This window comes from Panthera tigris, chromosome A1, assembly GCF_018350195.1.
Source record: "Panthera tigris isolate Pti1 chromosome A1, P.tigris_Pti1_mat1.1, whole genome shotgun sequence".
NCBI classification, from domain to species: Eukaryota; Metazoa; Chordata; class Mammalia; order Carnivora; family Felidae; genus Panthera; species Panthera tigris.
Genome location: NC_056660.1, coordinates 186,529,225 through 186,544,383, shown reverse-complemented (window position 1 = coordinate 186,544,383; position 15,159 = coordinate 186,529,225). Strand labels below are relative to the sequence as shown.

The window sequence follows — 15,159 nt, the reverse complement described above, 5'->3', positions numbered from 1 at the left end:
TTTGGTGAAAATACACACACAAGAAAACAAATAAATAATTATAGCCAGTAATAAGTCCCATGAAATAAGCAATGGGCTGGTAAATAAGAGATGGTGTTAGAGAACATGGTCAGGGAAGGCTTCTCAGAGGAGGTGACATATAAGGAAGACCTTAAGGGAGAAAGAAGAGTTGGGAGAACAGGGTTTTAGGCTTGGGAACAGTACATGCCAAGGCCCTGTGACAGGACAGTGTCTGAGGCCAGTAGTTTTCTATGTGCTTCTTAGCCTAAGGTGTTGGTTTCACTTGTGCAAGAGTGGTAAGGGCCTCCACCGCAGCATTAGCCTTGAGCTGCTCCATGCCTATCTTAGAGTTCTGCATAAAATTTTGTTCAAAGAGAGGACAACAAATTTGAAACGTACCAATCTCATCTAAGTCACCCTTGTTCCAGTTGGAAACTGGGGACCAGTCAGTAGAAGGGACTTGCCCAAAGGAAATAAGCCATAACATCAGAGCCATACTGAGAACCCAGGATTCTGATTCCCATTCTCTTTCTCCTTCCACCAACCCATGTTACCCAGGCCATACAGCTAAGAGCTGAGAGCCAAACTGAGACTGTCTTTAGACAGTCCTTTGGGGCTGCTAAACTTAACCACCATGCTGTATTCCTCAGCAAATTAAAAAACACCACATATTTGCTGTGCAAAATTAAAGAAAACCAATACATCAGCTCCAGCAGTGAATGGCTTTAATGCTGTTTAGCTGGTTGCCTGGTGGATTTAAAGTGGCAGCAAAACAGTAGGAGTGAGGAAACTCTGGGCTTATTAACCAGACTCCAGTCCCTGTAGTTGTGGGGGGATTTCCACAGGACAATGAGCACAGGATGACTGCACTGAAGGCACTGTGGCCTTCCTACCTTCAGGCTCACCCCATGTAAGGGGTCCTCAGAGCACCCTTTCCACCCATCTTGCTTCTCACCTTCTGAGATTCCTCTGTTCTCCTGGAAAACATTGGGTTCATAGGGGAGGTAGCATGGTATAATGGTTGGAATGTGGTCTCCAGAATCAGACAGGGCTTGGCCCTGCAGATACTTGACATTAGGTTATAAGGAATTAATCTCAGGAGATAAATGACCTTGGGTGAATTAATCCCTTTGTACCTCAATTCCTCATTTTCAGAATGAGAGATAATAGTTGTGGGTATGTTGGGGTAGGAGAGTGAATTAATATACACAAAGTACACAAATTACATCCTTAAACACAGTAGGGGCTCAAATGTTTGGCGTGAGGAGCAAACACCTCTACATTGTATCTCTTTCTTCTGGAAGGCTAACTTTGGCCTTTTTTGTCTCTGAGGTGCTTCTATTTTTTCCATCCATATAATCAGAGGAGAAAATATGACTCTAGACTAGTCGTTCTCAACCAGGGGTGATTTTATCTCCCAGGGGACATGTGGCAATGTCTTGAGAAATTTTGGGTTGTCACATCTTAATGGCATCTAGATACCAGGGATTCTGCTAAACATTCCCCAAGACAGCCCCTGACCACAAAGAACAATCTAGAACAAAATTTCAATAGTGCCAAGGTGGAGAACCCCTTGCTGTAGACAATTACACTAAAAACACTTAGTACCATTTTTGCTCACAATTTTTGAGAGCCTAATATATGCCAGTCATTGTGTTAAACCCCTTTTCACAGACAATCTCATTTGAACTTTATAACCCTATAAGGTGGGAACTATTAGTCTCCTTGTGTTGAAAGCTTAACCATCATGTTCAGGAACATGCATCCAGTGAGTGGATTTCACCCCCAGGCAGCCTGACTCCTCAGAGTCATGATTCACTCTCTTCCAACTCTGCCCCCTCATTTACCACATCCATCACCCACTCAGAGTTTGCTTCTGATCAGGCAGAAAAGTGACCAGAGGTTTTTTGGAGGGGTGGACATTTGGGGGGGGAGTTCATCTTTAGTAGGTCCACCAGATGGCATTGAACTCCATTGCCAAAGACCCTCGAAAAGAGTTACCTGAACTGACATGCACAACCAGCCTCCACCAAGTTAGGTAAAGCTAGATATATTGGGACATTATTTTTCCTTGATCTATTTTTCTTTGACAGTCCCAAAAAGTGAATCTTAGCATCTTAAATTCCCTTCCATGTCCATCAAAAGTGGAGTTCTATGAATTCTGAAACAAATCACATCAAGGAAAATAATGAACAAGCAAAATATATCAAGACATCCTAGGGAGTCGAAGACCCAGGAAAACATGTTCTAGGATCTTCCAATGAAGGTAGACACTCAAGGGAGACTGTGTTTTCTCTGTGGAAGAAGTCTGAAGCTGTTCATATAAGAAAAGAAATTGATGGAGCCCCAATTGAATGCTGGACACGAAGTAGGAGGGATATAGCAGTCCCAAGACTGCACCCTCAGACTTCAGATTCACTGTGAATGTTATCTTTTTTTCCCCATTGGAAAGCAAAATCAAAGCATAAAGGAGAACTAGAGCACCTCAAAATGAATAAAGATAATAATAAATGCATAATTGTATATGCAACAACTAAAACCCACTGAGAATTCAGTTTGTTAAGACACAGTGTTGGGTGCTTTTCCTATGTTGGGTCATTTTATCATCATGAGTATGCTATGAGTCTGAGCCAAATGTTCTTGCCATTGCATAGATGAGGAAACTCATCACACTTCTCACAAAAAGGTGGAGTTGTTAAGTTTGGCTCAAGATACACTCTTTTTCCTGCCTTTAGTTAGTGTTAAAACACCATTCGAGGTGAATAAGTATGAATTTCTCTTTCTGTTCAGATGAGTGGTGTTAGCTTGGAATCTAAATATATTTCTTGTAGATGGAGTGAGCTGTTAGGATTCTAGCCTCTCTTTGCTTAGCTGAGAAATGGGAAGTTTCTTGTACCACTTATAAATGTGAATTCCCACTAATGGAAGATGGATTTGGAAGACAAAGAGGGGGGAGGATAAGGGGAAACCACAAGATAAGTCAATGACCTGCGTAGATGACAATGCCAACAGCCACCTTGGTGTTCCTGATGGTGCAGCCTCGAAGCAGAAGACTCTCACTGCCAAAGCCGGTCCTCGACTGGTCAGGATGCTCCCTGGGGATGAGGAAATATGGAGAGTGGTTTGGTGGCCTCTCTATGCTGTCACTGGTTAGTGTCGTAAAACTAGAAGTGGTGAGTGAACTCGACCTCTCTCCAGTCTCATTTTCAGAAGAGCGGTGGACATTATTAACTTTGTGTCTAATCTTCATGTTCAAGTGCAAACTCCACTGCTCCTGGGAGTCCTGGTGGGGACTGGACCATTACAAGGGGATTATCCATTCCTCTGGAAATCATCACTCACCCACCTTCAAGTCAGAGCTCTGCTGAAAAAGCCTTGGCTGATTCAGATTTCTCACTCAAAACAATTTTTGGGACACAGTGTGGGAACTGGCTTGTGGCCCTACAAAGATTGTGCTGTGTTTCCTCAGGCAGTGTTCCCTGCTCACTCTCACCCCACAGCTGGGACCAGATGGCACAAGTTCAATGTGCAAGTCTGTCAACATCAAAGTCACCAGACAGTCCCCATTTCTCACACTGTGAGATGGCAAAGCTCCTCTTGTTTGGAGCTAAATCTCTCACACGCCTCTCTCCTGTATCACCCTCCTCTTGCTCAGTCTCTTGTGAAATAAACAGACCTCCAAGGAGGTGGACGTGGCCCTCTGTGTAGTGTATGGGAGGCAGCTCCTTAAAGCAGAGGGAGAGCTCTTTCTCTGCTCTAGCCTCAGGTGCATGGCAGTTTTCCACCTCTCACCAGAAACTTCTGAGGCCAACCAACACCTGTTATTACTTGGGATCTGGCCCTTACTCGATCCTAATGCTCTTCCTTGGGGATATTCAGGTCATTTAAATATAACTTCCCCAAAACATTAGGAGGAACAAAAAAAATAGTAATCTGAACCTGTAGGGCTTTTCTCTGTTCAGTTCTTAAATGCTTCATTTCTCTAGGTCCAGTTATAATTGTTTTCCATTTACAAACTCAGTTAATCGTCATGACAACCTTGTAAGATAGGTTATGTTATCATACCCACTTTATAGACAGAGAAACTGAGGCAAGATCATAAAGCTAGTAAATGGCAGAATAGGGATTCAAGTCCACAAAGTCTGGCTCTAAAGTGCTATACTGCCACTCAATATGCCTTTTAATGCCAACTATTCCTTACAGTAGTTATAACCTAAGTTTACTTACATCATTTTATTTGATTCTTGATAGCTCTGGGAAGTTAGCAGGGTGATTATCCTTCCTTGTGAAAAAGATAAAGCCCAGAGAGGGTGAGAGAATTTTCCAAGTTTGCACACCTAGTACATGGGATATCCTAGGACTCAAAAACCCAGGCCACAGATACCAGCCCTCATGCATTTTTCCAACACTAGGGTTCCCCACTAACTTGCATGGAATCACAGAGTGATTTCCATTTGCATTTTGTAAATATGAAATTTATTGTCAAATTGGTTTCCATATAACACTCAGTGCTCATCCCAACAGGTGTCCTCCTCAATGCCCATCACCAACTTTCCCCTCTCTCCCACCCCTCATCAACCCTCAGTTTATTCTCAGTTTTTAAGAGTCTCTCATGGTTTGCCTCCCTCCCTAACCTTTTTTTTTTCCTTCCCCTCCCCCATGGTCTTCTGTTAAATTTCTCAGGATCCACAAAAGAGTGAAAACATATATCTGTCTTTCTCTGTATGACTTATTTCACTTAGCATAACACTCTCCAGTTCCATCTACGTTGCTACAAAAGGCCATATTTCATTCTTTCTCATTGCCACGTAGTATTCCATTGTGTATATAAACCACAATTTCTTTATCCATTCATCAGTTGATGGACATTTAGGCTCTTTCCATAATTTGGCTATTGTTGAAAGTGCTGCTATAAACATTGGGGTACAAGTGCCCCTGTCCATCAACACTCCTGTATCCCTTGGGTAAATTCCTAGCAGTGCTATTGGTTGGTCATAGTGTAGACCTGTTTTTAATTTTTTGAGGAACCTCCACACGGTTTTCCACATCAGCTGCATCAGTTTGCATTCCCACCAACAGTGCAAGAGTGTTCCCGTTTCTCCACATCCTCGCCAGCATGTATAGTCTCCTGATTTGTTCATTTTAGCTACTCTGACTGGAGTGAGGTGATATCTCAGGGTGTTTTTGATTTGTATTTCCCTGATGAGGAGTGACATTGAGCATCTTTTCATGTGCCTGTTGGCCATCTGGATGTCTTCTTTAGAGACATGTCTATTCATGTCTTCTGCCCATTTCTTCACTGGATTATTTGTTTTTAATGTCCACTTAGTTTTGAAAGAGAGAGAGAGAGAGCATGAGCAGGGGAGGGAGAGAGAGAGGGAGACACAGAATCCAAAGCTGGCTTCAGGCTCTGAGCTGTCAGCATAGAGCCCAGCGTGGGGCTTGAACCCATGAACTGCAAGATCATGACCTGAGCTGAAGTCTAATACTTGACTGACTGAGCCACCCAGGCGCCCTTGATTTGTAATTCTTTTGATTCTAACAAGAGAATGTTTCACAGCTGACTTGGGATGAATCAAATCCACAAACCACAGCATGAGGGAGGGCCTCTTTGCTGGGGCAGGTGGCAAGCTCTACCTGAACAGATGTCTGCAACGAATTCTCCTCTTTGCCAGGAGCTCAGGCCCTTCTCTGCCTGTCTCCATCTGTTCTGTGTGTTTGGAAATAATATGTGTTTAAGAGCTGCTGGTTATCTTGTATTGTTCTTATTCTTTCCCCTCTCATACTGCTCTTCATGACATCCCATACACGCCTGAGAAAATGTGGGTGGAGAGAAAGCACAGACATCTGCCTTCTAAGAAGTCTACTTAAGCTTCATTCCAGACTTGCTTGGTCAAGAGTTTCCCTTATCAAGCAGAGCTCTGTTCTGCACAACAAGAGGAAACACACTGGAGTTGAAAGACCTGAATTTAAGTCCTGGTGTTGTCTGGTACCTATTGTGCACCTTTGGGTCTATATGGAAAAGCCTCAGATCATCAGATTCCCTATCTGAAAAATGGAGATCATAATACTCATTTCCTTGGATGGTTGTACAGATTCAATGAGGTGATGTCCCGTGTAAGTACTCTAAAGGCTATTATAAGGGCATGTATTCACATCTGTTACCACTGCTTGTTTTTGGTCTTTCTCTGCATGAAGTAGTCTGATGTGGGAGCAGAAACACAGTAAGATTCTGAGGCCAAACCAAAGTTGAGGCATAAGAATAACAATTGCAACAGCGCAGCCACCATTAACTGAGTGTTTACTCTGTGCTAGTTGTTGTGCTAAGGGCTTCTCATGTGATAACTTAATTCTTAGAAAAGTCCTATGATGTAGATCTCAGAATCTTTATTTAACAGATAGGAAAACCAAGACCCAGAGAGGTTAATTTACTCAAAGCCAAGTCTGTCAAACTAAAAAGTCCCTGTTCTTACCTGTGATGTGATACAAGCTCTTTTAGAAAACTGACCTTAATGACGTCATACTAGCTTTTCCTGAGAGTGTAGTCTGATTGTTAAATTTAACCCTGCAAGATAATTAACTGCCATGCTGGCAAAAAAAAAAAAAAAAAAAAAAAAAAAAAACAAACAGTAGGAAAAGTTTCCCAATTTAGGTTTCTCTAGCAGTTTTTAAAATGTTTACTTATTTATTTTGAGAGGGAAAGAGAGAGAGAGCACGAGCAACGGAAGGGCAGAGAATCCCAAGCAGGCTCCGCACTGTCAGCTCAGATCCAACTAGGAATCAGTCTTAGGAACCAAACCGTGAGATCATGACCTGAGCCGAAATCAAGAGTTGGACACTTAACCAACTGAGCCACCAAGGTGCCCCTAGCATTTCTTTAAGGCAAAAAGCAAGACACATCCTCAGGACCCCAATGCTTCTCTCTTTGGCCATTTCAAGAACAAATGTTTCCAGCAGCACAGGGGCATTAGATACTTACATATAACCCTTAAACTTGTTGAGGTGGTTGTTGGGTTTCTCACACACGATGGTGTTGCAGAAACATTCGGGTTCGAACTGTGCCTCCTGTGTGTGAGAGAGATCACCATGAGGTTATTAATTCAGAGGAATCCAGTTTTAATAGGATCACTAGGAGAGCTAATCACTGTTAGAAGCACTGTGAATAAGGTAATCCCTGCTTTGTCACACTGCAAGAGTTATAAAATGTGAGAAGAAAAGTGAAATCCTCATTAAGAAGGAGGAAGTAGGTGCAATGAAAATGCTAGAAAGTCAGATGTAGGGCAGAGGGAGGCTCCTGCCTGGCTCACATTTCTCTGGCAGTCCTGGGTTTGAGTTTCCTGACCAGCACTGCCCAACGGAGCTCACAGCGATGATGGGTGTGTCCTAAATCCTCACTGCCCAATGTGGAAGCTACTAATCATGTGTACCTGGTGAAATGTGGAAATAGGACCGAGAAATCGATTTTGAAATTTTATTTAATTTTAATTAAAGCTAAATAGCTACATGTGGCAGGTGGCTACCACATCGGACAGCACAGAAGTAATAAAAAAGAGATTATAAATCACACCACCTAAAGGTAACCAGAATTAATATTCTTGTGTGTATAATACTTCCAGGGTTAAAATACATATATACGTGTGTGTGTGTGTGTGTGTGTGTGTGTGTGTGTAAATTGTACAAAACACATACATCTATAATGTGCACACATTTATGGATTTTGGAAGATGAGATGGTGTTCATATAAACTGAAAGTTTTTACATCTTAAATTTTTTATACATCTTAACACCTGGATAGAAACCTGGTGTATGAATGCCACCATGTTCATTTAACCATTTCACTAGAGAACAGTTATATTGTTTCAATTTGTTTTTCTGTTGTAAACATGATGTGAAAACTGTAGCTAATAAACAGGCTTTGCTGTACTCTTGCTTCTTCTAGATGCTGTGAGGAGGACATACTATCATTATATAAATATATATTAGAGGGAGAGGGAGAGAGAGGGAGAGTGAGAGAGAAGCAGAAGGAGAGGGGGAGAAAGAATCCCAAGCAGGCTCCACACCCAGTGCAGAGCCTGATGCAGGGCTTGATCCCATGACCGTGAGATCATGACCTGAACTGAAATCAAGAGTTGGATGCTCAACCGACTGAACCAGCCAGATGCCCCACATATTATTTATTTTTACATTTATAATTATTCTATGAAGAATACTAATCATCCTCTCTTTAGGGATGGAAAAACCATGGCTCAGAAGGGTAGGTAGGCTGCTCATAGCTGTACCAGCACTGGGATTTGAACCCAAGTATGACTGCAGGCCCCTTGTTTTCTACTTGCACAGCATGCTGCCCCCTCCCGCCCAAGTAAACATTCCTATAGCTAAGTACTTCAGACACATTCTTGCCTTTTTCTCCATGATTTCTCTTTCATTAGGTTATCTAGTTGTACAATATCTTAGAATCCAATGTTGGGGGCAAGGGACACAACTGGAGAAGAGGAGATCTTGCTTTCTATCCACGTTGGCTAATACTCCCTTCAATTCTCAAGCCTCAGTTTCCTACTCTGTAGACTGGGGCTAACACCACCTTCCCTGTCCATTTCATTTGTGTCTGGAAAGATAGAATTCATGTGGAAAGTTTTAGCAGATGTAACATGCTATGTAGAAGGAAGGAGTGTTAAAGATGGGATTAGAAATGGTTTCCTGGGTAGAGCTTTCGGCATGGGGGCTGAATTTATTGCCAAAAGCTTCAAGGTACAGCTGTTCAAAGGGGCAAATTGATTAGAAGAAATGATAGCATTTTCTGGCTTCGTATAAATATACTGTCCATTGGATCTGTGGGGGCGCCAACATAAATAAACTCTCCACTCACTTGAAATAAATTACCCATCCAGGAGTTTCTAAAAATATGGTCCTTTTCTCTCCAGGTATCGATCCTTTCAGGGACAAACACTTGCCGAGTCCTGAGATGATGACAAATCACGCTGTAATTTGTCAGCTGCTTTCATGCCTCTGATTAAGCCGTGTGCTTCACTCTGAGCTATACCTCTCGGCTCATTGCAGGCTTTCTAAATCCAAACTCATTTCAGGTATGAGTGGCAGCGGGTCTCAGAGCTAATGATCCTGCTGCAGTCAGTCCGCGGTGTCTGTTTAATCACACCCAGCAGATGCCAGCAATGTGAAGTTTGCGTCCCTTGTCCCTCAGCTGGGGCTTCCTGGTCACCTTCCTCCTCAAGTGTCCCATGTTCTCTTTTTCTTCTGGGAACTGGCCTTGGGTCCTCTGTCTCCCTCTATCCTGGAGAAGTGACTTTGCCCTTTCTAATTACCTTTTCCCTGGGCTTCCTACTTCCTTCCTCAAGATGGGCTGTGAAGAGGGGCATGTGGGTCTTGCTACCTTCCAAGATAACCTCTCAGGATTACTTGTTCTGAAGGACTTGCTATAGCCACTCCAGGCAGCTGCCAGGAGAACCAAGGATAGGAAGGCATGGGGGGGGGGGTACTATATGAAACCCTATAAATCTGTCAGGGTCATTATTTTTTATTTTTAATGTTTATTTATGAGAGACAGAGCATAAGCTGGGGAGGGGGAGGGGGAGAGAGAGAGAGAGAAAGAGAGAGAGAGAAAGAGAGAGAGAGAGATTGAGAGAGAGAGAGAGAATATCCAAAGCAGGCTCTAGGCTCTGAGCTGTCAGCATAGAGCCCATTGTGAGGCTTGGACTCATGAACTCTGAGATCATGATCTGGGCCCAAGGCTTAAGCAACTGAGTCACCCAGGTGTCCTGAGGGTCCTCATTTTAACCTTGGTCAGAGGTTCTGACCTTGGTCAGAAGTTTCTGATTCCCTTCTGATTCATTACCACACAGCTCTTTTTAGCTTGCGGATGTAGCCTACCTATCTGACATTTCTTTCCGACTCAGCCCTTTACCTGAGAAAGCCCCACTAATAAGCAAAAAGGCCTGGGGAGCCATCAGGGTCCAGGAAAAGATAAAGCCTTTCCAGAGAGGAAGGTGTATGTCTCTGCAGTTCTTCAGGCCAGACCCACCTCCTCTGAACACACACAATGTGCCAGGCACCTGTCATTAGGTTCTCACAGTAACTGGTAGATGTGCAAATGGAGACTGAAGTAAAGCAATTGTCTTGTGGCTGGTAACAGGACCATGACTGCCCCTCAAATCACTGGAATCCAAAGCTAATTACCATCATTGTTGTCGACATGGTCAATTGGTGTTACCATCATCGATGTGTTTAATCCTCTTTGTCCTCCTATTTTTACTGTTCTTGCCACAGCACTTATTGAGTGCTTGCTGTGTGCCAAGAACGAACTAAATATCTTATATACACTATTGCCTTTAAATTACACAATAATGCTATCAGGTAGGTATGATTATTATCTCTATTTTACAAGTGAAGGAATTAAGGTCAAGGAGATCCAGTGATTTTCCCAGTGACACACAGATAGCAAAATGAGAACACAGGATTTAACCATAGGACTTCTGATGTCATATGGTTTGCTCTCTTAAACCATGGTGTTATTTTGATGCACAAAGTAAAGATCAGTGTTTAAGGTCTCCTCTTGGCTCCATTTCCTTTCCTATGTTCCTTTCCTACTTTCTATAATTGAAGTATCTGATATAATAAATAAATTCATATATGTGGAATTAAAAAACCAACCCCCAAAACACTGAGCTCATAGATCTAGAGAACAGATTGGAGGCTGCCAGAGGTGGGGTGGGTGAAATGGGTAAAGGGGATCAAAAGATAATAAACTTTCAGTTAAAAAATAAGTCATGCAATGCAATGTATAGCAAGACTATAGTTAATAATATTGTACTGTATATTTGAAAGTTGCTAAGAGTACATCTTAAAAGATCTCATCACAAGAAAAAAAATTATAACTATGTGAGGTAATGGATGTTAACTAGACTTATTGTGATTTCACAGTATATACAAATATGAAATAATTATGTTATGTACCTAAAACTAGTAAGTGACTTATATCTTAATAAAAAAATAAGCAAATCCCAATGCCTAGAAATCATCATTATTATCATGATCATGATCAGCATCATCCTTTTTAATGTGGGTCAAATAAGGAAGCATAAAAAAACTAAATTACATAATATTGTCATACTGACCTTTGATTTGCCTCTATTGAATGTTTTTGATTGTTTCTAAAAGATTTCTATGTTTTATAAAAGGTTTTTCTTAGAGTCATTGGCTCACTCTCATCCTTTTTCTTAAGATCTATATAGACAGCTAGTTGGTAGGCAGGTCAAGGCATTTCTAGACCAGAGTATCTCAACTTTGGCACTATTGACATTTTGGGCTGGATAATTCTTTGACTTTTAGCAGCATTCCTGGTCTTTAAGAACTTGATACCAGTAGCACTCTCCCCTTCTGCCAGATGTGATGACCAAAAATGTTTAAGGACATTGCCCAGTGTTTCCTGCATAGAACTGAGCATTGCTTTAGAACAAATTCAGGGTAAGGAGATATAAAGTTGCCCAGATTGAGAACACCCTCTAACCTATCTGTCCATCAGGAGAGGACATGATAGGATTTTTTTTCCTTTCTCTTCAATTGGAAAAAAAAGGTTAGGTTTTATGACTGGGGGGAGGGAGGGTCCTAATGACTTGTAATAAGAGACATCTGCATATATCATTCTATACTATATAAACTATGGAGTCTATTATATAAGCATGGTGGGGGTTTCCTTGCAATATATGTACTGTGCTAAGGTTAAAAATAAAAGGGAACTGATAATGGAAAAAAGTGAATTCCTTGTCTAAAATATAGTAGAAAATATATAGAAAAGACCACAACTAATAACCAATGCAATGTGTTATCTTTTCCAAGTATATTTGCATTTTAAAGTGGGGTACCTTCAAAGGGTAGAGGTTAAGACCCTACCCAGATAGGGGACATTCTTTTGAGGATTGTATACATACATACATACATACATACACATATACATATATTAATTTTTTAAGCACTCAAGAGGGGTTTTTTTGCCACCTCCTCTGTGAAGCCCACCCAAATCTCCACAGACCCTTTCACCCAGCCAATGAGAATTGTTCCTTTTTATGTGCTTCCACACCACACTGCTCATGACTCCATTTAACACTTACATATCTGAATCTATGCTTCCTCTCATAGCCTGCTAGCTGCCTCTGGGGCATCTCCCATAATACCTTGTGGCAACAGGCATACCACCAAGACTTGTTGAGATAAGGTTAGTACTGGAGAGGGTGATATTAGGAATGTATATATTGAAAGGTGATGGATGAAGAGATGAAAGGAAGACCTCTCTGTAAAGATCACCCAAAACAATTGGGAAAAGCCCCAGGGACAAATCTTAACTTTGATTCATGGGAATAGGACTTCTTGTAAGGAAATTCTTTGGCTCAACTAATTAAAAAAAATAAAGTCCTAGATCCCAACATTCCAACATGGGCCAGACTAGTCTCTTATCCATTCATTCATGTATTCAAACATTTATTGAATATCCATTATATATGAGGCATGGGGGAAAGTGAGAATCAGAAAGAAGGGAGAGTTTCTTCACTATTTTTTTTAATATTTATTTTTGAGAGAGAGTGACAGAGCATGAGCAGGGGAGGGGCAGAAAGAGAGGGAGGTACAGAATCTGAAGCAGACTCCAGGTTCTGAGCTGTCAGCAGAGAGCCCAATGTGGGGCTTGAACTCATGAACCATGAGATCATGACCTGAACCAAAGTTGGACGCATAACCAACTGAGCCACCCAGGTGCCCCACCAGGGAGAGGTTTCTGACACAAGTCAATTATTGCAATCATAAAATAACTCAAAACTCCCAGATTATCCCAGGTACATCAATGGAAATATGTATAACCCCTTCTTTGGGGTTAAGGTATCCTCACTGACCTACGGCTCAGAACCAACAAGCTGCATCCCCCAAGGACCGCTGGGAAGGCCAAGGTTTAGCAAACAGGATGACATATGTTCTAGTAGCCAGAATAGGCTATTTCCCCTGCACTGACCTCAACTTTTATTTTCCTAGACTTATTTTCCACTGTTCTTCACAAATGAATTTCAAGTTGATTAATAAATATGATTATATAAATGTATGAATGAGTTTTTGAAATTATTTGTAGTAGATAGTTGCCTTCTGGCTACCCACCTTCCAATCTGCTCTCTTTTCCTTAACAATCCTTTGACTTCCTCTTGAGAAATTACCTCTCCTCTGTGCTTTGTAATGATGAATTCTAAGTCAGGATGCCCTTCCCATTAGACTCGCTCACTCTGGGACTTTGACTTGAGTGCAATGACTCAAGGAAGGAAAAACAAATGAGATCATGAAGTAATTGCTTCTTCCAATACTCTCCCATTGCACTGAGATTTCCTTTTTTTGGTTCTTTTTTGGGAGCTGGGGTTTCAACTTTCTTTTGATTCTGTGAGCCAGACTGTGTGCTTCTTCTTCCCTTCTACCCTACCTCCCACCACATTTTTGCAAGGATACTATTTTGCTTAAGTTAGCCAGAACTATTTCTGCTTCTTGCAAAAAGAAGTCTGATAAAAACAGTGGCCTATTCAATTGCATGGATAGATCTCCATCTTTAAAAACTAATGATTTTTATTTATTTGGTGAAATTGCAGTTCACAAAATGCTGCCCCTTATTTACTTGATCTTAATCGATCTTCCCAGATTTCCTGTAGAGAGTTCAGGACAGGCTAGTCCCATTTTATTGGAAAGAAAACTGAGTGGTGATTGTACTAAGTAGCTTGCCCAAGGTCACACAGCTCATGAGCACCAAGGTTTGTCTGATTCTAAAGCTTATACATGTCCTTTCCTTAATGTAAGCATTTAATGCTATCTGCCCACAGGAAAAAAAAACCCTCTGGGCCTTTTTCTTTCTTTTTTTTTTTAAATGTTTAAAAAAAAATTTTTTTTTAACGTTTATTTATTTTTGAGACAGAGAGAGACAGAGCATGAACAGGGGAGGGGCAGAGAGAGAGAGAGACACAGAATCTGAAACAGGCTCCAGGCTCTGAGCTGTCAGCACAGAGCCCGACGCGGGGCTTGAACTCACGGACCGTGAGATCATGACCTGAGCTGAAGTCGGACGCTTAACCGACCGAGCCACCCAGGTGCCCCTCTCTGGGCCTTTTTCATGCTTATTTGCAGGTTTTCCATATTGATAATTCTCTTAAACTTCCATTGCCAAGCTCAAGTATTAGACTTCTTAAGGACCCATGTGTCCACCACAGACAATAGCAATCTCTCCTTCCTTTGAACAGACAATTCTTAATATCCATACTACTCACTTGGAACTTGTAATATCTTACACTTTTAATAGTTAAATACCAAGCCATTTCTACAAGCCAATTGGTAGATTCAACATTGCAACTTATCTACAAATCCCTATATGCAGCAAGAAGCCATCTGTAGACAGAGTAAAAATAAGTCTCATACACATGGTTTTCCAATTTCTGCAGGGATTCTTGAGATCAGCAAATTACAAATCCAAATCCACAGCTTTTTGTTTTATTTTCATAATAATGGACACTCAAAGGACAATTGCTTTCAGGTAGGAGGGTTGGGGAGGGGTAAGGTTTTCAAAGATTTTTGATAATCACAAAGGGTCTTTAAATTAAAAAAAAAATAGGTACCCACAGTCTTAAATTCTTAGAGGATAAGAAGTATACTTTAGATCACTTTGAAACCCCACCACGGTCATTAGGAAATATTCAAGAAAGAGTCTGTTAGTAGAAGAGAGACAGAAGTCAGCTAAATTTTTTCCTTAAACACAGAATGTACTTATTTACAGAGTTTTTACTTTGATCCAGGGACATGTGTGAAAAAGAATTGAATCAGGGATGACCAAGCTTTGGTGCAGCTCTGTCTCTGTTTCTACATGACCCTCAGGGTAGATGACTAGAAAATCAGCCCCATACTGGAGAGAGGATGGCAAAGCAGAACGAAGTCTTTGTGGAGGGCTCATGGAGGTGGAGCCAGGTTTCAGATACACAGATTACAGCCTTCCAGGGGCTACACAGGAGATATACCGCATGCAACCTTAGGAGAATACTCTTTAAAGTTTCACTTCTTTTTTAAAGCTTATTAGTTTGGAGAATGCTCAAATCAAATGTTCTTCACTCCCTAGCTGCTGATCCAGGTGACTGAGGT

General features: G+C 41.4%; 1 protein-coding gene across 2 annotated transcripts in view; it reads right to left on the bottom strand.

Annotated features, from left to right (window-relative positions):
* ATP10B (ATPase phospholipid transporting 10B (putative)) overlaps nt 1–9,570 on the bottom strand; it is a 70,283-nt gene extending 60,713 nt beyond the window's left edge. Inside the window, exons 1-3 of one of the 2 annotated variants that reach the window (XM_042992945.1) lie at nt 8,867–9,570; nt 6,980–7,065; nt 2,989–3,095 (exon numbers count right to left, since the gene is read on the bottom strand). In XM_042992945.1, coding sequence (XP_042848879.1) covers nt 2,989–3,095; nt 6,980–7,065; nt 8,867–8,884 — 211 coding nt within the window. In that variant the 5' untranslated portion in view covers nt 8,885–9,570. Of the gene's footprint in view, nt 1–2,988; nt 3,096–4,227; nt 4,242–6,979; nt 7,066–8,866 lie in introns of those variants that run through there. The other variant, XM_042992953.1, reaches the window with a different exon arrangement.
* Between the last annotated feature and the right edge of the window lie 5,589 nt (nt 9,571–15,159).